Below are 25,879 nucleotides of genomic sequence, written 5' to 3'. Positions count from 1 at the left end.
ACCATTTCTGCAGACTGTTAATGTTTGGCTCTATACTGACAAACAGATGGAGTCTGGTAAAAAACACTTTTAGTAGTCATAGGGAAAAGGCCTGCCTCCAGGCATCAGTAAGTGATAGTACATATCTGCAAAAAACTAAAATCTATAAAGAAGAGCTGTGCAAAATCAAATACATCCATAGAAGGAAAACTAAATGTTTGAAACTGAGACAATCTGGGGATGGTGAGTTAGAGAGAAGTGAGTTTACCAGACCTTCAGTATATCATCTGCTCCTCATTTCAGCTTGAGGGCAGAGACTCAAAGTTAAATTAACTGCTAGTGGAAACTGAATCTCTGAAAGAATACTCTGTGAGCGACTTGCATTGTGGGGAATTGTAGGTGCTCATTTCTGACAAGGAAGATGAATGAATTACCTGTCAATCTCTCAGTCATGACAATATCGATGCTTGAGAGCAACACTGCATTAGTTGTAGTTGTATAAAATGCCGTCATGTACTCAAATACAGTACGTAGTTTTTCATTACAGCGATGCAAAGGCCAATTTCTTCAATCCTTTCTAAATTAAAGCAGTTTCTCCCATTTTTATGACCCAGATCTCATATAAAGACTGGATTATGTTCTTGCAAATTCAGCAGGTGAGGAGACCTGGTGCTAATCTTTTTGTGCGCAATGAATTGAAAGGCACATTCTCATTTTCCTATTAGTTTCAAACTGAAACATGCCCAATTCTCAACATGGCAATTGGTAATGTCATAAATCCCCGAGCGAACTGGCCAAAATGAGTTCCAGAGAATGATCTCTCAATAGATTTTATTAAATCTACAAGCTGCCAGGTATGAAGCCAATGAGTGCTTATATTATAATGGGTCGCTGCTGAAAATTAGTGAGCTCACTCATCATTTCCTGGATAACTGAGCACAAAAAAATAATTATTGAGGTTTTAATCCAAACACAAGCAACACTTTAATATCATTTTTCAACAAGAGACTGGAATATTTTCACACACAGTCATCCCCTTAGTGGAGCATTCAGTCACTCTAACTGGAAAATCGACTCTTTGGATGACACTGATTCACATCCATGAAGTCACTTGATGCCACATTCAATCACTCAGAGAACACCTGACACAAAATCACTGGTTTCAGACACAATGATAAACCGAATTCCTATCTCTGTCAGTACTTTCCTGTATTCACTTAAAGGCAGATTTCAATGTGTCTTATATCTTTCGATACCCTCTGATGTCTACAGTCCTCCAAGAAAAAAACAAAACCAAAGACAATATCAAATCATAGTACTTATCCCGTCTCTCACCTGTAGTGTCTAAAAATCTCTTCTTCCACTTCTGTGATGAAGTGACACTTGGTACAAGAGTACTCCCTCTCTCCTCCTGCTCCTCTCCCACCTTCCTTGTCAGCCACAACATCTTCCTCTGCCTTGACATGTGGGGGTGCCCCCCTCAGGTTGATGAGGGTGTGGCAGGTTTCATAGTGTTGCAGCAACACATCAATGTCGGTGGTGGCAAACGCACACTGATCACACAAGTGGGTGACTCCTAGGAGAAGTAAATCAGTTCAGATCAGGGGCAAGGAGTGAAGACATGGACATGATGTATGAAAACAAAAGGGCTTTGGTCCATGTATCTCTATGTGCAAGACACTTAACTTTTGGTCCTTGCGGCTGTGCCAACGGCGTGTAAATGGTGTGTGATATAAAAAGCAATTCACATATTGTTAATGTGCTGTGTGAAGACTAAAAAAGTACTATAAAAATACAGACCATTGACCACTTAACAATAATGGACACCTGAAACTACTTTGGGTTTTAGATTAGAGTGATGTCAGTGTCCTTTTTAAAAAAAAAACTTTTGTGACAAAAGGAAAAACAACAACAAATTGTTTTGGATAATAAGGTACATACAGGTTAAATGAACAGATTTTCATTATACTGCGCAGCATCTTTTGTGCTTAGAAATAAACGATTGTCAATGGAAACACGTCTGAGATGCAAGCACAAACACGAGTGACACAATATCTCAACTTATTGGAATGCAGTAATGGCTTTCAGTGCATCTTTTGATATACTCTGGTCAAAGAAATAGTAGGTCAAACTGGTCTTTTTTCATGTGGAATTCAACACTGAGCCTCCATCATCCAGACAAAGCTCCCAAATCAATGGGTGAAGGAGATGATGGTAACAGATTTTGCAGGTCTTTCTCCTTTTTCTTCACAAGTATCAAACACCAAAGCTGGGATAAAATGTAAGAGCACTGGTAAGCCATTGTTTTGTTTTCTGAGTTTAATTTGTTACTTTACTCAGAGTCTTCTTAGCATTTCGCGCATTTTTCAAGTCATTTTAGACACTGCATGTGAACGTCCCCTGAGAGAGGGGAAACATGGAAGCAGAAATCACACCTGGGTCACCTCTGGGAGCAGGAGGGGTCATGCTGGGTGAGGTGGTGGCAGGTTTCGAACCGACTGTGTCCTGCTGTTTGGTGGACTGAGGAAACTTGGAACAGCATTTGGGGCAGGTGGGTTTCCGACAAGCAAAGGGGTGGGAGACCTTTAGATAAGACAATCAGGCAATGAGACAAATCATCAATAATTCAATAACAATATAGTGTATATAAACAATGATTTAACATGTATTGATGTACAGTTCATGCAGTGTGCAAACACACTTTGAGACATAATTGCTGTGAAATGTTAAACATAACTTGAACGTGATATGAAACCTTATTGTGATTTCACCCAGCCCTGCCGTAGATACACACATACATTTAAACAAAGTTCTCATTATAATAACGGCCATATGTGTGAAGCCTTTCAAATATTTCCTCCCTTTTTGTGTCTCTCACTTTGATGCTGTGATGTAACACTTTTTTTGGTGTTTGTTTCTGTACGCAGGGGGATATCAAAGAGGTAAAATTCAGCCACAGAAGTATGAACATACTGTACATCATTAACTGAACAATGCCACCTTTAAGTTTGGTTGTTTTTAAGAGCTGCATCAACACAAATGAGCAGTAGGCACAAATGAGTTTGGGGAGTGAGGGTGGGTGGATTGGAGGGAAGCAAGGGAAATTTAACTAGGCTGCAAATTGGACCAATTACCTTAACACTTGTTCATATATTATATTTTACTTTCTTAAGCTTTCAAAACAGCTCTCTTGTTCTAAGTGCCAGCACATACCAAAACACTAAGCAAAATGACATTTCAAAATTTCATTATTCTCACCTCTCCCAGGTGTTTCTGTGGTTGACAGAGCCCCTGTGGACAATAGATGCAGTGCTGGATGCAGCATCGATGGATGGAGTGGTTGTGCTGATAGTGCAGTAGTAACGGCGCTACGACAATCACGTCTGCACTGTGGGCCATTGAGTACCGAAAATCGCACAACTGACAGTTGTAACTGGTCACGACCGCCTCCGGATCGCTGCAGTTTGGGTCTCCTAAGAGTAGAAAACAGAGCAAAGGCCTGTTAAATAAAACAGTAAAGGGTCTTTGAGAAGGAAAACAAGGGTATGTCAGAAACTTTAAGAAAGGTCAACTGTATCATGGTGCCCGAGGGGAGAAAACGAGGAGAGTGAGGTAGAACCATAGCATTTGAAACAACACACAGGACAGAATCAAAGTGTATGAAAACACTTGTAAAAATGAATAAGTAGAGGCCACAGGGTCTCAAAGAAGAGCCATGTTGAGTAGCATCATAATATTAGAAGCAATAATTGTCTATTACATATTCATCATTAATCTTGTGCTCCATAAATGTAGCTACCTTCTACTGAATATCACTTAAAGCGGTTCATCACATTTCACTGTACTTTCTTCTTATTTTATTACCTTGGCTGGTGCTGGAAGGGTTTGATGATAGATCTTTGCGGCTTTTGGATACCATGTGATCTCTTTCACCGTCTTCTCTTCTCCCTCCTCTTTCCCTCTCCCTGTCCAACACCCCAGGATTAGAATTGCTGGGGCTCATAGCTCCTCCCGTGCTCATTCTGTGTCTTTGTTCATAGTGCTCCAAAAGCTTTGCTGAGCCGCCCGACCACTCACAGCTCCAGCTACAGAATTTACACCAATAGTAGGCTTGTACAGAGCCTCGAACCGGCTCCCCTGTCCAGCTTGATGAGTCTGAAGACACCCTAACTGGGATAGTGTAGCCGACCAAGGAATTGTCTTCCGCTCTCACAGCCACTCGCTCCGCCCCGTCTATGATCGGACTCCTCCCCGTTGCCTGGTTGTCATGCTTTGCCAGGTTGTTCGTGGCTAGCAGGGGTGTGGTTGGTGGAGTTTTCACTTTATTTGGATGTGAAGACAGGAAGTGCTGTTCAAGTTCTAAAGAATTGCTGCCCATGTACGTGAAGTTGCAGAATTTGCAGCGAAAGTACTTAGTGTTCCCCTGGCAATCAGAAGTCTTCCGGCCAATCCCAATTAGCGTGCCACCCACAGTCACCTGTTGATAAGAAAAGGATACCAATTTTACATGTTTTTGACCTTTGCAGCAGACTGTACTTCGGAAACCAATGCAAGTCTGACATAATATATTGATGTGTTAGCCTCTGGAGCTTACAAATCTCCCATAAAACATTTTTATATTACAAAGCAAAGAGCAAAGTGGAGTTAAGGTAGCAGGTCTGGCTGATGCTGAATGTCTTGTTGGTGACAGATAATGTTTGCAGTAGCTTGTGAACATTTTACTGTTCTTTTAGCTAAAACTCTGAGGTTGACTTTATACAGCCAAAGCTAATTGATGTGGTAAAAGGAAAGAACAAGACCAACAGATTGGCACCTTTCATCAACGAAAAGAACAACATTTGCCAAGAAGCTTGTGAAAAATATGGTTTAAAAACAAGTTATCTGTGTAAATTATATATTTTAGGCTGCAACTTCAAGTTAAGTTTATTATACAGACTCTCATAATGTCTGCCCCTCCTGGCTAACGAGGTTAATTGCATCTATGTGTTGTATTTATTTATAATTGTACTTCCCAGCAAATACTGGAAGTAAATCCCAGTTTTGATAAGGGGCTTGAAAAGATTCACTAAAAATGCATCAAACCCAAACACATTTCACATATAAAACCGACCAGCTGCTGTTATTCAATAGTTGCCTGACATGAGCTTAGGTTATTAATGCACACATCTGTGAGGCACATTATTACAGGCACCAGTGCCAGGCACACATTTCACAAAGAACGTTGAATTAAAAGAAAATTGGTAGAAGCCTGTTACTTTTATTATTTTATTCTCATTTAATCCTTCACTGACAGGGATGCACCACTGCAAATTTGGAAAACGATGCCTCAGCTGCTTTTAGTACTTATTACACAGAGCAAATGCAATCCATCATATATTTTTTGTGTGTAAATGCAGACAATTAAAGAGCTGCTCTAAATCCAACGACCCATTCTATTTCTAATATGTCTACCAGGCTCTACTGTAACATGTGGTGTATGAAGCCAGGAGTTTGCATTACTGAGTAGAAAACCTGACACTTGTCTGCCTTTTATTAGATTAGCCAATAGACTGTAAGTGATTATAGTGTGCTGCTGGCTATATAGGTGAACAGGCGGCCTTGCAAGTCGTGCAATAAAATGACACATACTACTGAACAGCATGGATTTTTCTCCTCACAGTACTGTGGTTTGGTGCTGACCATCTGCTAATATACCAGACTGAACTACATTTAAATTGAGCAAAGCAGTTACATTTTAGATTTCTTTAACTAGTTTAAGTATTTAGCCTTTTGAGCAAATGAGGTCAGTCCCAAAACCCAAGTCAGTCTTTCTTATAATATATTCTTCTATTATTATGTATTTATTCATTGATTATCCTCATCCAGATGTTTATTTCTTTAGAACAGCACTATATTTGTTTCCCCTTTTCCTATTTGTTCAGTAATTAAACCTTTCACTGTTCAGCATAAAGGACACTGAAAACAAACGTATATTCACTAACCGCCATCGTCTAAGTACAGACATTTAACTTCGACACGGTAGAGATAAAAATAAATAAATGAAAATGAAATTAGGATGCTTAAAAAGAGTGAGGGTAGCAATATCCAGTGAAGGGGGGCTATAAAAGATAAGGATGGGACATTTGGTACACTTAGAAAGCTCGATGAAATCTATTACGGTTTGTCATCGCAACAGAAATCATCCAATCATTATGACCCCACAGTCCCTGCCCAGGCAATTAGAAAAGAGCCAAACATCCAAGTGATTTCAGAAAACGGAATGGACAGAAAGATACAGAGGGGAATATGAGATGAGAAGAAAGAGAGAAAGAAAAGAGACGGAGTAATAGAGGTGAGGAAAATGAAAGTTGGGGGTGAGACATTGATGAATTGCAAATTGAGAAGTTAGAGTGGGAGAGGGCTTAAAGTAAGGGAGGAGGAACAAAGGAAAGAAGGCATGCCAGAGGAGAAGGTGAAAGAGAGACACTGCATAACAGCTGATTATAACTACTGGTGTCAAAGCTTTTCTCTGTCTGTTTCTTTCTTTCAGTTCCTTCTCTCCTTTCCATTTCCATCTCTCACTCTCTTTTCGTCTCAGTATCGCTCTCCTCCCTGTGTCCGTGTACTTGCGATCTCATTGGCTGACATGCCGCCCCGTCTCAGCAAATGACAACATGGAATTTTCCAAACGTGGGCGGGAGAGTGAAGAAGTGAGTGAGGGATACAGAGAATAGAGACCCCTTTCATTCGATTTTTTTCTTTTTTTTTCTTATACTTTCACTTTTTCATCATAATGACGACTTAAGCCCACTGGATTTTCTATTTCTGACTCGGTGTGTGTGTATGTGTGTTTCTGTGTCCATTACGTGATTACAGCCATTACAGACTGCTGGTATAGATGAAATGAAACTCCTCCACTATTTTCCCTCGCACGCACACATGCACGCACAAGCACACGCTTATGTGCGTTTATTCCATCATTGTTGCTTAAAGCTTTTCAGATAAAACCCTAATGTTCCAGAAAATGACAAGTTGTTACCATTGCAGAAAAAGACAAATATGTAAAATATTATTTCAAAAAAATAAAAAATACTGTTTGCCATCTGACATTTTGGCTGTTAAGAGCAACAGCCTTAAAAAATATAAATTACTATAAAAAAGGAATAGCTATCTGAGATATATGAGCTGCAAGACATAGATTTGTTTTAAAATGTGTGATACTGACATGATGTTAGTCTGTCTGACACACACACAAAAATCTAAGAACGTCTCACAGTGCTGCCTGCTTAAATGTATATGTTGAGAGCTGGCATTGAAATAAGCATTAGAATTTATGTGATTACCAAGTTTACATTCAAAGCAAACATAGCTGTGATTTATTAAGTTGTGTCTGAGGGTTTCTTAATGTCTACTTCAAAAGGAACCGAAAGCAATTCCATATGGAGCAGTTCATTTTTGTTCCAACCAAGGTCTATAGCTTTTGATTTTACTAAATATTATAACCTGAAAAAGCTGTTAGATAAAACCTTTATTTACAAATAATATTTGAATAGATACAATGTACAATGATATTTTCCAGCCTTTTAGCATGCTGGTTCAGCAACAGACAGTTTGTGTTGTTACTTTTCTTTGATTGTGACATCACAAAGTAGACAAAACCGACCCCTTGTTTTAAAATTAGTCTGTGTTAATTTCCCTGAGTGTTTTGATGCTTTCACAGAATTTACTGTATATATATATATATATATATATATATATATATATATATATATATATATCTGTACTAGATGCCTCACTTCCTATAAAACCTCAAAATTAATCATTAATATGAGAGATTAGCTTGTTACAATACTAAATGTTTTTATGTGAGTGAAAGTGTTCATAGACAGACACAATGTGTGTGTGTGTCACCCACATATATCAATCATAGCAGAGTTACTTATTTTGATTTAATATTTCTGATTGATAATTGTTACACTCACATTACATATGTGATGTGAAAACTGTCACCTCGGTCTACTATGTAAAAAATATAAAAAGAAAACAAAACCATATGTACTGCTTAAAAAAAACTCTTCATAAAACTGTAGTAACACTACTTCTATCAAAGTGAATAATGCTGTTTGATCAGTGTTTTGTTTTGTTCCGAAGGCCCCGGAATTACATTTTTAACCAGATTTTAAAAAGGTTGCGGCTACATGTACACAGAACTACTGCAGTATTTATGACCGCTTAGATTTCCATCCAGCTCTTATTACTCGCAGAAACAAAACAAAAGCTTTGGTGAAGTGGCAAGCCTTTGTTCCACCTCTCAAAATATTTCCTTCCAACACTGTCTAACCACAAAATGCTTTGTGTAGCTTTAACCACTGCAGTTTTTAGGCTATATGGTGTTAGTTAGGGTTAGGGTTAGCACCCGCTAAAACCTGCTAATGGCTACTTAAACCTGCTAACACTAGCTACCTTCTGCTAACACCCGCTAAAAATTGCTAACACCTGAACAGCTAACAGCTAAATATACATACATGCATCATAATGTTACAAATGCTGTTTTTTTTTTACATAAAATAACTGTATATGCTTACCTGTACGTCATATGTGCCATTCATCATAACCGCCCTATGCTGTTGATTGTGTACATCTGGCCTGGTCTTCCCATACTCTTTGGCTTGGTTTCTCTGCCCTTGTCCTGTCTGTGTGTCTGGGAGCAGAAAGACAAGGAGAGCTCAGACTTGTGGAAGTAGGTAAACACATGAGCGGGTGTTCAGGTTTGCTAAAGGCAACAAAGGGAACAAAAAAAAAAAAATCCAAGAGCAGCTGACATCTGTGAAGAAGCAGGGAGTTCAACATCAACATGTGGCCGTTTCACAAACTGGGTAAAGAACATACTTGTTTGGAAATGATATGCTACGTCAGACACAGCTTCTTCTTTTTTTTTTAAAAACTCATATTATACGTTAATTATCAATCTATTAATTATTCACTCACCAAATAAGAAAACAAATCATTCCGCAGCCTTTATTTCACATTAATAATTATCATATACCAGTATACATCACAGACACACACCTTTCATCCTTAAAGATAATTTATCACAGTATTAGGTACATTTGTTTTGAGGAGTCTTAACCGCACACATTTTGCACCTGTTTATTTTCAGTGGCTGCTATCTGTTTCTACTTGTATTACCCATATTATTTAAAATGTTTTTTTTTAGCTTCTTATCATGTTTACAAGACTTCACTATTGTGAATCTACCTGTTGTTCTTTCTGGTATTTTTTTTTTTATAACAATTACTGATGTGCTTGGTATAGTCTGAGAGCCCTTGTGTGAATGTGTTGTTAGATTGTTTACTTACTAGTATTTGATTTTTCTTACATGTATTTATTTTAGTCTTGTTTGTTTGTTTAAATGTTGGTTCACTTTCATGTTTTCAGTTTGAGGACATCCTTGAAAACAAGATGGTGCATCTGGAGGGGTTTGTCCTCTGATAAATTTCTCAAACAAACAAAGAAATGCTGTCCAACAAACAGCGGTGATTCTAATATAAACTCAAATGCATGAGTCTGAGAGCTGGAGTTACCTAGAGGTGTGTGTTGGGGGGCCATGTTGTGGAGGGCCAGGATGTGTGTGTCGAGGGCAGCATCCTGCCGTGTGCGGTTGTGCAGACCCAGGTGATACTTCCTAAAGTGCTTCACCAGGTCAGCAGGGTCGTTGCCATAGTAACCATAACCGCACTCGTTGCACTTGAAGTCCTGGAGTTTTGGAGAGGGGCTGGAGGAAAGCGGAGGGGTGTCGGCTGTCGGCTCCTCCCCTCCTTCCTGTGTGGGGAGGAGGTGGGGAGCAGAGAGGAGAGGAGGGGTGACTCTATCGCTCCTCTCTCTCTCCTCTAACCCCTTCTCCCCATCCTCAGGCTCCGACTGGCTCTCAGGTCTGTCAGTCAACGCAGCATCTCCTTGCTTTGTCCTCCCCCCTCCTCCTCCTCCTCTCCTCGCCCCTCTCTCCTCATTACTGTAGCGATCACCGACTGATGAGGGAGAGACAGATGACGAAACGCACTCACTTTCTCCCCCCTCCTCCTCCTCAGGCTCCTCATCTCCTCTGACCCGGTCGGAGGACTCTGGTTCAGAGGGTCGGTTTATTCGTTCGGCCTCCGCTCCTACTCTCCCCTCTTCCTCTCCCTCCTCTTCTTCTTCTCCTGCTGGCCTCCTCCCTTCTTCTTCCTCCTCCTCCTCACCACCGACACTGCGGATAGGGGGATTCTTCTTCCTCACCATCTCTGAAAAGCACATGGAGAGACACAGAAAAAGTTTTATTTTCCCTTTTTTGTTTCAATGTTCACATTATCTATAACCCAATACTTTTTTTTAAAATGTTTATATACAATATAAACAGTATATCTTGTTTAAATAGATGGGGGGTGGGGTAAATATCAAGCAGATTTTCATAATCCCTTAAAATCAAGACATTGAAAGATACACAGACTCAGCGGGACAGAAATATTATACTGCAGATTACATGCACACAAATACAATTTTCTTATAATGGTGTGTGTGTACAGAATAGCTTTGATTCAATTTAAAAAGTTCTTTGAACGCTGAAATCTGTGACGATCTTCAACCACAAACCTCGTCAAAGAAAAACAGCCCCAACAAATCAGAAACATCTTAGCTGTGAGAGACTTTTAGGCGTGTGTGTGTTGGGATGTTCGTTGCATCCTTAAGTGCAATTCTTTGCCTTTTTTTTTCCAAACCAGGGAGTGAATCTTTTTATCGTTATGGAAACCATCCGTGAGAATCTTCAACACATGACCACATCAAAACCCAAACCATATCAGAGAGACTGAGAGGGGGTGGTAGACAGCGAGTGAGGGAGAAATGGGGGAGACAGAGGGAGGAGGGAGAGATGGGAAGAGTGGCCAACACTCCACCACATCAAACCTCACACCCCATATCAGAAAGATGGATGAGGGAGGCGGTAGACAGCAATTCATCCCCCCAGCACTCCAAATTTCTCATTCTGAGAGTTTTCATTCATTTTCTGGCTCCCAAAATTTCTTTTTCTCATCTCTCACTGTCTCTCGTGCTCCATCAGCATCACCTCCTGTTCTTGGTTTCCTCATTTCTCTTTATTTTACTTTGTTCTGCTTTTTATTTCTTATTACATATCTCACTTTATTTTGACCCCCCTGACACATCTCCCATTCCTTTCCCTCAACCCATCATCCCTTTCCTTGTCCTCTTCGCCACCTTGCTCATGCATAATCAATGTACCTCTATGAAACCAAAAAGAGCACTTATCAAGTCCGTTTCCTTCCACATTCCAGGCACTTTTATTATCCGTTGCCCTATTTCACATGCAAGAATAATTGCGACAATAATTTAAGTAATTCCCTTCATTAAAATGTTTCTTTCTGTTTCTGCCCTCTCCATTCCTCTGTCGTTCCTCTTCTCCCACCATCCCTCCCTTGCCTCCCTTATAATCACGATACAGACCCATCAAATAACCGAGCATGTGTTTTATGTTAAGCCATAATCTTTCCTTTGTTTGAAAAGAGAACAACTGCGGTCACAACAGTCGTGACAGAGAGATATTGCATGTGTGTTTTTTTTCTGCGAGTGAGCGTGTGTGTGTGTGTGTGTGTGTGTGCGTGTGCCAGCGTGTGCTTATTTGTGGTTGTTCAGTTCCTATTCAGACGTAAACACAGTCAACTCACTGACCCATGCGCTGTCTGTCTGTCAGTCTTCAGTCATAAACACCGTGAAAGACAAAGGACGACTGATAAAAATCAAAAACTCTGATCACGGTCCAATCAAAGCTATATGAGCGCAGAGGCACTGTGCGCATGTGCGAGTGTGTGTAACCCAGGGATTCAGTCTATGTTGGTCAGGGTTCTTATACGTTGTGATACTTACTGTGATGTTCTTTACTGATAGCAATTGCTAAACTGTGACAGTTACAACACAACACACACCTGATGGGGGTAAGGGAACTCGGCACAACATAAATAGACAGATAAACATTTTTTACAATTCCTTAATGTAATCTAGAGAAATGTTAAGACACACACACACACACACACACACACACACATACACACAGAAGAGGAGAAAAAAAAATGAAGAAAAACCAGCTTTCTTTGTTGAATCAAAAATTCTATCTATGGCCTTTCTAGTGTTTTACCATTTTTTCTCTCCCTCTTTCTCGACCATACAACTATTAAAATAAAGCAATTTATGTCTGAAAGGGCCCACGCCTAGACCAGCCCTGGCACTGTGTGTGTGTGCGTCTGTGTTGCGAGAGAGAGAGAGTGCAGGGAGCAGAGGAAAATCTCATCTGATGTTCACCACACCCAGTCAAAATTCATCATTTACTTGCGCACGTACATGCACATGCACACACACACACACACACACACAAAGTGGAAAACTACAGATCGTTGTGGTAAAACTAAGAAGTTGAATCCAGACCTAAGAAGCACTGACTGACCCAACTGCATTTCCACTGCCCTGTATGATTTCAGTGGCGACTGTAACAGAATGACAAATTACGTGACTGAAGTGGGAAATCAATAAGACAGGAATTATTATAAGTGATTTTAGAATATTATTATTTATTTAGACTGGCATCACTGGTTCGTTCCCATACTTTTGTTTATTAGCAGGAAGAACACGGCTGTGCTGTGTGTGTGTGTGTGTGTGTGTGTGTGTCTGAGCATATGCGTGTCTGTATCTCAGTGTCGCAGCACAGCCTTTTGTCTGCTTCAGGCTGTATACACAGGCTGGAACCATTACTATCAGCTACAATTAGGTACAACCCACCACAACATACCGCATAACAACTACTGCTACTAGCTACAATTAGCCCCTATATGCCACAATGGCCTCAATACCACAGCGAGGATAAATGTGACAGTTAATCACTTCCATAAACTGCAATTAACCCCAACGCGAGTGAAGCTTTTATCTAAAATTGTCAATTATCACCAAAAGACAACTGCTGAAAGATGGACTGAGAGAAGCATGGTAGGTTCCTGCAGTATATGTCAGATAACAAGCATATGGACCTTTATCAGAGCTGCAGTGCATATCAGCTCCAAAAAGTCTAAAACGTTTCATTATCACAGTTTGAGTTTGCTTGAAAGACTTTGCTGGTGATGATGACAGAGGTGCAAGTCATTCTTTTTTGTTAAGTCAATTATCACAAAGCAAAATAAAGAATGAAACATTTCTGATAAATAGCCCCAAAAATAGAAATATTACATTTTAGAACGTTTATTGCTGGCAAAATCTTATTTTTTGCTTGTTAAATCACTCGACAGTGATCATTAGACATCGTATAACAAGAAAATGACACAAAAATTCAAAGAAAGATTATTTTTTCCCCCAGAGATCAAAGTTCAATCTCACTATTGGGAGAAAAACAGCTTAGCTGTACATCTCCACCATTTAGCCACAGTATTATTATGAAGTCAGTGTGATGGATGAATATGATACCAATACCAAAACACATCCACATATTTCTGCCGCCTTCAGATATCTGTGCTCTTCCCCACCCCGTGGGACAGCTGTAGTTGGCATCTCCATCTTTCATAAACAAAGGATTAATGTGCAACATATGAAGAAATAATGCTAAGGGCAAGGTCTCGTTACACAGAGATCTCTTTCTAGCTCCGATTCTCCATCTGCGTCATTGAGTCTCTTCACATTATCCTCATAGTCTCTGTCCCTAATTTTACTGCTCTTCATCGTCTGTCCTCTTTTTTCCCTTTTGTTGTCATTTGCCTCCTTGTGTTTCGTTTCTTTCGCATTGTTTTCGAGTTTCTGGTCAATCTGGCCGAGGACGGTAGCTGAAAAAAAAGAATTATGGTTCAAATTACAGCCAAAGATCTTCAGAAGTCTCTTTGTCCTACAAATTAAAAGGTTTGATCTGGGGCAATGTGAGCATGGGGGATTGATAAACTGACCAAATCATGGATATATTTAAATAAATTCTACTGCTGTGGTACAACCAAGGCTTGAGTCTTCAGTATTAATCTTACCTGCATCTCATTCCCCCATGTTTGTAATTCACATGTTTCAACTAGGAGTGGGTGATATGGTGAAAATACAACTCAACTATTGCCATATGTAAAAAAACATAACCCTAAAGTTTGTGCAAATTTACCAACTTGTGTCAAGTACATTTATAGTATTTATAGTATTTATTTTAATTTAAAAGGTAAAGAACAGTGCAGACTTTTGCAAGGTAAAAGGTAACTGTTTCAGTTCCATAGATCCACCTCCTGCTAGTCTTCCCATGTGGTTTGCCTTTATCAAATGCCTGTGTTAAAGTGGTTTGTTGCAGTCTAAAGTTACCTGTTGCCTCTGCTGACTGCAGTGTGGCTGCTCTCCAAGCTATTTCAGTCTCGCCATATTGTTTAGGACACTGTCTCTTTAGGTGGCTGAAACGTTTCGTCGCATTGCTGTCCAACGTGCGGACCTCGTCTGTGCCAACTTTGCAAATAATTGTTGTTTGTGCCTTGACATTTGGGGAAAAGCCAAACCAGTTCCATAAAACGCAATGCAAGAGCATAGACCAGCAATGGATAGAATATGCCCTATAGCCAATACTACAATCACTCTGCCTGGGCAGGTCGTCAACACGTTCTTGTCCTTCATGATCTAATACCATCATATCGCCCACCTCTTCTTCCAACTCACCGTAGTAACAGCAAGCTGACTTCACCTGCGTACATGTAACGTAAAAAACCTGCCATTTAACGTGGCTTAAGCTTGGATTAAGCCTAGGTGGTGCTATCATGACCAAGAGGCTGCTCCTGAAGGCCAGCATAAGAGCTAAACTAACCCAGCATGGACCTCAGAGAGAGAGAGAGCGAGGACAACCTCTACCTGCACGTAACTAAATGCCTGCCTGGGTGAGTCATTGAACCCCAGGATTAGATGATTGACTGGATGGATTGATCCTTTTCCCCGTGGCAGTCTGCCTTAGAGAAATGCTACAAGAGGAAAAGCTGATAAGACACTGGCAATGTGCCTCCGCACATTTTCTGACTTTAGAACCTCGTCCTGCTAAATTTAGCTTGGCAAAATGTTGTTGGTGGACGAGAGTCAACCAAAGAACTGAGAAAAAAACAGTCAGTCGCCTTAATAAATGGTGACAGCTTGTACTGTAGTTATTTCACTAACCTGTCTAATGCAACTGATCTCATCATCACTTTTTGCCAAAGTATCATTACTTGCATTTACTGAGCGGTAGGGACTAAATCTGCACTCTTTGCGCGGGTACAGCCGGTAGGTATGGTGAGGAGAGGATCAAAGACAAAGTAAGTATAGGACTCTTTAATAATATGAACAACACTGAACTGACAGTGGGATAAGAGACAAAAAGGGGGGATGGCAGGAGCTTTGGGTGGGAGGAGAGGGTTTAAACAAGAAAGACAATATACTTTCATCATTTATAAAGAAAAAAGAGATTCTCGGCAGAAATGGACAGACAGAAAAGAGCAACAATGGAGGGAGAAGGAGAGAATAAAGGCAAGGAGCAGTTAAGCTCCACATACTAATACTATTATTCAACTGACAGGTATATGATTTACTTAAAAACTTCCCCGAATGTCGAAAGAAAGTTTGGAACTGAAAAACAGAAAAAGAAAAAGAAAAAAAAACGTTTATATCAAGGTGCAAAAGCTGAGTGAGTGAAGAAGAGGACTTTCAAAACAACCTCTTCTTACCATTCAAAGTTACCGTGGAACAACAAAAATACCTCCCTATTATTCGACACCGGCACACTTTGGATCTAATTTGCACAAAGGAAGGAGTCGATTTCAGGTCAGGCGCCCAGCTGGTTGCCTGTTGAAAAACCCTTCAATAATAGAATAATAGCTGATGGAACCAATTCTACAACCCACAGTGTGGTTCCTGGTGTATTTGGCCAATGCTAATTACAAAAAAAGAATTCAGAGAAGTTGAATGTTTTTTAAGAAGTTGGAGATGTGGAAGAAGAAAAACCACTGACACTAAGTGAGTATGTGTGGACATGTTAGGGTGAACTAACGTGCCCACAGTACATGAGCTCAAACACCACTGTCATCCACCATCCACCGAACTCCATTCAAAAAAACTGAACTTTAATATTTATGTTGAACAGCCAAATCTGATTTGATGACATAATTGTCATCGGGGTATTTCTTTTTAGTCTTTACCGCTATATTCTCAATTATTGAAGCAGCTCATACAACCTGCCTGGCATCCTCACCTTGACAGAAACAAGCTCTTGTTGTGGCAAATCTTAAGGCTTTCATGGTAATTTATTTACATGGAAATGCCACAGACTGTTACTTCTCGGAGGGTCACCGAGGCACAGAATGGCAGTCACGCTGAAATGGCTTGCGGCTTTAGATATTGCGTCAGTGACTGAAAGCAGCCGAAGAAAAATATTAATGAAAGTGTGCGCATGAACCTTTAAGTCCCCGCAGTCAAAACAGTTCAGTCAGTGAAACCAAGCCTATTTAGAGCAGTGGGATAATCATCCAAATCAGCCACAGTTGCCGGATTCTATGCGCCACACATTTCAACAAGCGCTGGATGGGAGTACGGGTGTGTCTGGCCGCTTCCAGAAACACTGGGAAGGGGGAAAAAGTCAGCTGAAAGGAGGATTCTCTGTTTTGAGAGGAGCGTAACAGCTTGGAATTGATTTTGCAGAGGCAGACGTCTAATTGAAGTTAGAGTCGACAGAGAACCAGAAGGAGGGCGAGTGAGGAGGCTAACACAAGAGCACTGTGAGACTGAGTCCACCTGCCATTTTAAGACTAAAAGCTTTTAGTTGCCTGCAAGGCCCCTAATCAATACCAGAAACTCCTAGACACACACACACACACACACACACACACACACACACACACACACACACTGTTCATCTGCTTTCGAGTGGGGGCCCAATTCATTCATGTCACAGATCAAGGAAATCTTTCTCCCTCTCCCCTCCACTCACTCACACATACATACAGTACACACAACGTGTCGGACTAATTTGTAATGGGGTAACAGCATGCAAAATATGTCATATTAAATGTCAAACTTAATCAGAGTTTCACGTTTCAATACCCCCTCTCTCATTATGAGCCTCTCTCCTCCTGCCCTCTTTCTAGGTGTCTCTCGCTGCTTTACACGCTATTTTGGTCTGGCTCTAACGCGCGCACGCACGCACGCACACACACACACACACACACACACACACACACATCAAACTGGTGTTATGAACACACTTTGCTCCTCCCCTCCCTATCTGCCCATCTTTCATCAAGCTCCCTCTCAATTAATCTCTCACTCTCACCCACCCATTTCCCTCCCTCCCTCTTCTCTGTGGCTGTTTTCTTATCAATCTTTTTTCCTCTGCTTCTCTCCATGCCTCTCACTTATCCCGGCACAAACCTGTGAACAGGTGTCTAAAGTACGGCTCCAATCACTCAATGTGACAAACTGAGACGCCTATGTATGAATCTAGCAAAATAAAAAAATAGAAAAGAAAAGAAACACTCACTTGCCAGTAGTTTATTTACGACAGAGTATTAGGGCCAAAATGAAGATTATTTTTTTTATATCTTTCGAGAATAATGTCATAATATTATGAGAATAAAGTGGTAATCTTACGAGAATAAAGCCGTAAAATTATGAGAATAAAGTTGTAATCTTTCGAGATTAAAGTCGTAATATTATGAGAATAAAGTTGTAATCTTTTGAGAATATAGTCGTAATATTATGAGAATAAAATCGTAATATTATGAGAATAAACTGGTAATCTTTCAAGAATAAAGTCGGAATATTATGAGAATAAAATTGTAATCTTTTGAGAATAAAATCGTAATATCATGAGAATAAAGTTGTAATATTATGAGAATAAAGTCAATATTTTTCGAGAAAAAAAGTCATAATATTTTTCGAGAAAAAAAGTCATAATATTATGAGAATTAAATGGTAATATTATGAGAATAAATAATAAATAAATCAACAAAACATTGATCCACAATTCCAACTGCAAAACAGCAACATATAAACAAAGCTAAACCAAAGAGCTCAATCCCTCTTTAAGAGAACACCCCCAGCTATTTTACAGTCAACAAACAAACAAAAACACTGAATAAGAAAATTAAAAAACTTTACCAGATTCCTTAAGTTTGTTTTTACTCATATTTAAACTTTGTTTAACATTAAGTGAAAACCAAAACAGTAAAAACATGCTTTAAACAAGCTTGCCCTTCAGTTGATTTATAGTATTTTAATCCCCTGCTTTAATGTTTAATGACTTATTGCTCATTAAGCGATGTTAATTAAAGGCACAGGTTGTAAACACACGTTGAAAAACAGCAACAGCAGTTAGCCCATTCTCGCATACTGGGACTCAGACTCTGCAAATTATTGGTGCTTTGTTGTTTTAATCAGTGCCATTGCTCTTTTCCTTTTACAAGGAACCGTATGTATACGTACGTATTTACATTAGAAAACAAGGAAATGACTGTGTGCTGCACACAAACAATGTGCTCAAAGGGCCCAGAGTCTACCCTGCATGCACAGTAAAGCACACACTCCCAGCTACCCCCTCACAAATTTTATTAAAAGTCTATTAGGGGAATCTGACCTTGAATAACTACATTGGATTACTGCACCACACAGGGTCTGGGAAGCACTGTACTCCGTGTGTGTGTGTGTGTGTGTGTGTGTGTGTGTGTGACAGAGAGAGTATAATTCTCTGCAGGAGGGCTCCTTAGCCCTGAAGTGAGTTGAAGCAAAAAAAAAAAAAAAAAAACTGTTTAACATGACATGCAGACAAACATATACAGTGGGAGTTTTTCTATATAACCATGCCCTTCTGGCTATTGAGCAGAAACCAGATAAGATTCTGCAAACTGAAAAGAGCTGAAACTCTGCTTTCAAGCCCCACACCGACTCTTTTTTTGACTTCACAACTCACACAAAAGACACTCAGACAGAAAATCCACTTTTTCTTTTACCCCCCCCCCTCATCTGTGACAATAATATCCACAGCAAGGCATTAAGTAGGTGCTTTAATCTGCAGACGCAAATTTGAAAGCAGTGTGCGAACACCTGTGGACCCCATGATCTTTAAAACCTTATTTTGAAGTGTGTCTATGACAAGACCCACAGGTGTGGTGACAGCAGGTTACTCCGTTTTCTCCAAGGAAATCAGGTTAAACCCATGATGGCGCCTACGGATTTCTTTTCCAATCACTGAGGTTAGAAAGGTTAAAACAAGGTACGTTTTGCTACGCGAGGCCAACACAATGGAGCATCTGTGTGTATGCTGGACTGTTACAATGAAATAGCTGCCAAGAGATTGCTTGTTTCATTCCCAAAAGCACTATAAATGATGTTGAAATAAATCAGTATTACAACACAACACACAAATCCAGTCTGCTGTGTTAAATACTGGCATTCCCAAATCACACACACACACACACACACCTTTACTCCATGACATATGAACTTACATATATTATAAATGTGTGCATGTTCAGGTGTGTGTTCATATGTCTGTCTGGATTTCTGAGTCCTCTGTGCTGATGTGAAAGAGTGGAACAGTAGAGACACACACACACACTAACGCGCACACACACAGGCAGACTATATATCTCTTCTGCTATTTCAATAATCTGTGACCTGAGAGTTTATAAGACTCAATAGTCTCGCCCCTGGGATGGCTGTCTGGATTTTAACTTTACACACACACACACACACACAGCTCGTTGGCTACGGTCCTCAGAGCATAGCTGTGTGTGTGTGTGTGTAGCATACCATGTATGTGTGGTCACGTCTGAGAAAGCTTCTTTAAAAATGGATCGCTCTCTACCTCTCTCTCTCTCCTCTCTATCTCCTCTCTCTCTCTCCATCACTAATGTGATGATGTCACGTTGATCAGTTTTTGTGCTCAGCATGTTTTGATAAACATCTGTTATCTGTTGTGTGTAAAATGTCATTCAGAACTTGAGGGATATATCATGGAATTCATGAGGGAGGATTGTTTCACACATGAAAGTATGTAAAACACACACAAACACAGAGGTTTGCACAGCTATACTTCTCAGGACACTGCATTGACTTCCATTCATTTAAAAACAGCCAAAACAAAGCATTAATACTAACCAGATTACCCCTAACCCTAACTTTTACCAAATCATAGACGTATACTTAACCAGTTCCTCAGGAGGTGAGGTTCTGCCTCATTAGGACCAGGTTTTCGGTCTCCATGAGCACTACTTGTCCTGACAAGAGCAGTGCTTATGCCGTTAAAAGGTCCTAAAGAGATAACAAATACAAGTACAAACACACACACGGACACGGTCATTACTGATGATACTGGCTGCCTGGAGACAGAGATTGGCAATGAGAAAATATCCTTATGGATTCCACACCCACACAGTAAGTGAAAACACATGTCACCCTTAAATATCACGCATGCATCATATTTCTATAGTTTAACAGTAAAGTGCCAGATAAAAAAAAAAGTGAAATTTTAAATGTGCACGAACATTTAATTGACTAAAAAGAGTTATCAGCAGATGATATCTTTCCACGTTAGTAACAAAACTTGGTGCTGTATCAGATGCATTTTCTGTGTTTGTTTTGTTTTAGATTAGAAAACGCTCATCATGCTTAAAACAAAGTGATAATCTTCTTAACCTACAACCTGAGAGCCGCCCACAGGATTCTATGGTCACTCCAGTCTGCCTTCATATATAGTGTTTATTTCTGGTTCAAGTGTCGAGTGTTGGCTAATCCTGTAATTCAGTGCCGGTAATAACAAGTTAATCCCTTCACATCTATACCATGTAAACAGCACGCTGCATGGTCTGTTTCTGTTGCTGCGCTCAATGTGGCCGAGTCAAACTTGTTGCCATGGAAATACAAAGATCTCTATCAACATACTAGAAAATTACAGGAGTGTAGTTCCTGGTTCAGTGAGTTGTTTGGTTGATTGATATTCTCTCATCTGTAGTAGTTGGGAATGCCGAGTCGGCAATTCCTAAACCATTTTGACATTAAATCTGTTCCATCGACTGCTTATGAAAAGCTGTGTCTAATAAATAACTAAAAAGGTGTCCTCCAAAAAATAGAAATGTTCAAAAGGTCTATTTTGAAAAGCCTTTATTCATAGAGTTGGAGTAAAAGGTAGTGTATGCAAGAGGTGAGCGAGAAGCTGAACTTCGTGGTTAGACTAACAAAAACAGAAGCGACAAAAGCTGCAAAAATGTGACCATAGCCAAAAAGTGTCATATTCATACTGCACAGCTACAATTTCAATGAGCCTTTCAGTGGAAGAACACTTACGGAGTTTTAGTCACACAATTTATGTCTACATCCTCTGACACAACCATTTTAAAGATTAATCTGATATTTCAGAAGGAAAAACATGCTTTATTTTATTTTTTTATTCAAAGGCAGAATGATGGTGTTTGTCTCAGGATTATAAAAATATTATGCAGTTAAAAGTTTGAAAAGAAGCGCTTCACGCTCCTCATAAACACCAACAGTAAGAGTTAATTGGTTTGGCACTGGAGCGTTGTTGTGATATGATGATATATACAGCGTGCGTGTGTTGTCTTCCTTCATTTGTATAGAGCTTCACAGCATGGATGCATTTGCTTGAAGGAACAGACACAAACGTGGAGGAGGTGGAATGAGACAAAAATATTGGATAAACAGGAGAAGCCTCGCCACAGGAGACGGACCAGCCAAGACAAAAAAGCAGTCAAGAGCCTATTTTTAATTTTTTTCTAAGAGAAAGAATCACAAACATGCATGGAGGCCATCACGGGAGAGTGGCTGCAGTTGCAACGTAACATCTGCTAACACATCGCTCCGATTAAGACACATGAGAAATTAGGATTTTGTGGTTTGATGCCAACCCAGGTGCAGAGTGAAAACAGTCATGTTGAGTGTCGGCTAATGTGAGGATGAAAGAGGAGGAAATACACTTTTTTTCGGCTGATCATTTCCCACTTCTGTGTCAACTACTGCTTATTTTAGGGTTTCTTTTAATACACGTGCATGGCAATTGTTAAATTGGGGATTTGTTTAATGTTCTTCTGCACAATAGAAGGGGCAGTTGTCTGAGGGGGTGGTGGATGACGTACAGAGAAGAACTGAGCATAAAATAACTAAATAAATGAAGACTATGTGAGAAACCCACCTGAATACTGTCCGCCTTCCTCACTACCATATGTGGAGGTTGGGAGGTGGTAAAAGTGTGTGTGTGAGTGTGTGCTTGTGTGTGTGTGTGTGCTCATGTGTGGCAGAGACCCGACAACTTCCTCTCAACATCCTGTGATCAGAGTTTGGGGGTTGCTGGGGGACAACCAGGAAATTGTTCACATACACATACAAGTTGAGTTGAGTTAAAACCTTAATGAGAGAAAACTGAGTAATCGATAATTGTGTTTTTAAGCTCAAAAAAAAAAAAAAAAAGCTGTTTCACTAAACGATGATCGTCAAAATTATATTTAGTTGCAGTGTGACTCAGCACCTGAAGGATGTAAGACAAGCTCTTGTCAGCAATATTTTAGAATAACACAAAATACACACATACTACAAGAACTACTCCAAGGTTACAGAACACACATTTGGTCACACAGACAGCACAAAAAAGGGGAAGAAAATGCCAGTAATGTCCAGCATTTCACAATAACACCCGAGGTTCAATCACTCCCTTTCACTGCGTCAGTGCAGAATATGCGTGTATTTATACTTTATACGCATACATGTGATGTATATGCGCATGCGTACGACTGAACGCTCAAGTGTAACAGACAGAGGCGGCTTGAGAGTGCACGAGTCTCCTCACTGTTGACACAAACTCTTGTTTTCTCACACACTTATTTATGGGAGCAGATGTGCCCCGCTTCCCCCCCGTACACACACACACACACACACACACACAGGTTGACACAGCTATCCTTTTAAGTACTCTCATTGACTTCCATTCAGTTGGACAACCTAAACAAAGCTTTATCCCTAACCAGTTAATGCCTAACCCTAACCTAACCACAATTCAAATCTTAGTCCTACACAGGTTTTTGGTCTCCATGAGGACTACCGGTCCTGACAAGGTCAGCGTTTATGTCAGAAAGGGTCCTAAAGAGATAACAAATACAAGTAGACTCACACAAACACACAAACACATGCATGTGAAGGACACTGAGACAGTTAAGAAAGCCTTGGGGCTCAGTCTGAGCTTTCATTTCCTCTCTCTCCTGCATAACAACTGACAGATACACATGCACACAGATACACTCGGAGAGCGGATGGCTCTGAGACCTCAGTCTGCCCGGAGGGACGACAGAGGTAGACAACTCGCTCTAAGTGAATTAAGTGAATTACTACAGGACCCCATTCTGCACTAAAACTATCAGGAACACTTTCCACGGGACAGACTGAACAATCATTATTTTTTTTTTGTTGTTGTCTGGGATTAACATTTACTGGAAACATAATGCAGAACAAGAAAAATGACACTTATTTTTTTTACTCGAGTGATAATTATGCCCAAAAGGACAATTCCAGCAAAAGAATGGTAATCACGAATAAGAGAAGGGCAAAAAAAAAAAAAGGTTTGAAACTGCAGAGGTTTCTTACAAATCGCTGTATCCCTTTTACAGCGTCTAGGCTAAAAAGACAATACCTGCAGCGATACATATAAGACATACATCATATAAGACACAGAATGGGGTTTAATTGTCAGACAAAAGTCTGAAGGGACGTAAAGAATGTTTATTAAGTGTCGAGTTTTTGTTTTAACCTCAGGCTACATCACTCTTTACACAGCAGCAGGTGAAATATTTTTTTACAAGACAGATACCTCAGGAAACGTGAAGGAATATCATCATCTTTTTTTTCCCTCACTAATTAAAGCTGTAAAGCTGTACAGTGATGGAGGAGGTTTGCCTGAAGACAAAAAAAAAGAATCTCCATGGGTTTTTATTTTGTGAGCTCACAGCCATCTCTCCTGCATTACATTCTCGCTTGGTTTCATCCTTATGTTACACACACAAACATACGCACACACGCAGACAGTGAGCTTTCCTGTGCTGGGGAAGTTTCAGATCATTGCGACATCAGAGTCTGAGTTAAAAGCTCACAACCCACACAGATGGAAACACACACACACACACACACTGTGGATTCACGTAAAGAGTTTGGTTAACATTCATAATTTTGAGTAAAATAATTGATAAAGAACCTGCAGCAAATACATTTAACATATCGGGGTGTGCAATAGAAATAAGATAACTATTTTATAGTATATTTGACTCTTTAACTTAACTTTAGACAATTTGAGATTACATACAGTACATATATCTGCTGTTGGAGGGGGGAAAAAAACTACATAAAATCCAGTAACATACAACTGTAAAACATTATGAGGACATGATGCATTGATTAAATGCACAATTTACATTAATACAGTGCAGGAGAGTGACTGGTAAAAAATACAGATAACTCTTGTTATACAGTATAAAATGTTTCTGATCCAATTCAACAATTGTTGGAAAATAATTTTAATTTAATTTAGTTTTGAATGACTGTACTCCAAAGCATGTTAGTGTGAATTAGGCTAAAAGAGACGGCAGCCAACGTGTATCTCATTTTACTATTCAAACTGCCTTGAGATAGTTTTGACGTTTTGATTTGGCGCCCCCCCCCCCCCCCCATGCATTGACTTAACTTAGCCCTGCATTTAAAGAGCTGCCCAATTTGGCAGCAAAATTCGTTCTGCATGTTCTGCAGATAAGGTGACCATCTTTGTTTAACTTTTCCTTGGCACTCGCTTTTTACAAACGTTAAAATTTGGCCACACTTCACAACCGATTTTTTTTTTTTTTTTTTAGAAATAATGCTGAAACATCTCGGGGGCAAAGTCACTGCTGTCTGTTGGTTTTCAGTGATGCAAAACAAACCCACTGCATCTGGGGGACTGTTGCTAACTCTGACGGCTGATGCTGGAAAGTATTTCAAGGCACATTAACTTAAAACAACTCGGTTACTGTGGCCTCTGCATCACACTGCACAGCTGGTCACACACAAAAGGTGATTAGAACATACAATGGCATGATTTGATCAAAGTCTTGCGTTTGCAATGTGATAAACTGAAATCAATCGTCTGTGATTATGTGTATTGGCATGCTCTGGGTGTTTAATGGAAGGCAGAGAAGCGGAGGCTTTGTGAGTGGGATGAAGGTGGCCATTATTCAGAGAGTGTTGCCTTGACATGGGTCCTCTGTGACTGAAATATTGACGGAATGCTATCGACCGCTAATTGTGTATTGTGGAGCAGGCTTTAGCATCCTCTCATCCTCTCAATGCTCTTTGGAATAATAACTAAAAAGAAAAACATGTAGACAGAATTCACTTTGACTTCACTCATCATATTTTGACCATTACACCATTTCATTAAGTAGTAGTTCCAGGCTCTGTGTACAAACTCTAATCTCTGACATCTCTGCTGTGCCTTTCCTGTACGAAAGGTCAAACCAGAGCTTTGCACCATGTGCGTGTACCTCATTTTAATCACCATCTAAATTTAGTTAAATGGGAATAATTGCAATGGACAGTGTCTGTGAGATACACAGGCCCAAAGATTAATCTGAAAAAAAGGCTAATTCTGTAACGCAGAGGATTGAGCAATCTTTTCACGTGATTTCCAAATACAGTGGCAGACTTCTTGATCTAGACTCAGGAAGTCTGTTTTTTTTTTCTTCTTTTTTTTTCTGAGGGCGTGATATCCCGTATGTTTAAGCTATCAGCTTGCCAGGCCTCAAAAATAATGACATCGTCATGTTTGGTCAGACGCTTGAAGCTCACCACACCCTATCTCGCCTCGCTCTGTCAGAACTTCTCAGCCTCTGCG

At 40.0% G+C, this 25,879-nt stretch overlaps 1 protein-coding gene across 5 annotated transcripts in view; it reads right to left on the bottom strand.

Moving 5' to 3' along the window:
* trps1 (trichorhinophalangeal syndrome I) overlaps window positions 1–25,879 on the bottom strand; it is a 108,462-nt gene that overhangs the window by 50,714 nt on the left and 31,869 nt on the right. For 3 of the 5 annotated variants that reach the window (XM_058618869.1, XM_058618868.1, XM_058618870.1), the window contains exons 3-8: window positions 10,023–10,238; window positions 8,544–8,659; window positions 3,844–4,456; window positions 3,238–3,452; window positions 2,415–2,562; window positions 1,315–1,555 (exon numbers count right to left, since the gene is read on the bottom strand). In XM_058618869.1, the coding sequence (XP_058474852.1) occupies window positions 1,315–1,555; window positions 2,415–2,562; window positions 3,238–3,452; window positions 3,844–4,456; window positions 8,544–8,659; window positions 10,023–10,238 (1,549 nt within the window). Of the gene's footprint in view, window positions 1–1,314; window positions 1,556–2,414; window positions 2,563–3,237; window positions 3,453–3,843; window positions 4,457–8,543; window positions 8,660–9,542; window positions 10,252–25,879 lie in introns of those variants that run through there. The other 2 variants (XM_058618871.1, XM_058618867.1) reach the window with 2 other exon arrangements.

This window comes from Solea solea, chromosome 20 (assembly GCF_958295425.1).
Source record: "Solea solea chromosome 20, fSolSol10.1, whole genome shotgun sequence".
In the NCBI taxonomy this organism is placed as follows: domain Eukaryota; kingdom Metazoa; phylum Chordata; class Actinopteri; order Pleuronectiformes; family Soleidae; genus Solea; species Solea solea.
Note: the sequence above shows the minus strand (reverse complement) of the source record. Positions and strands in the feature narration are given on the sequence as shown.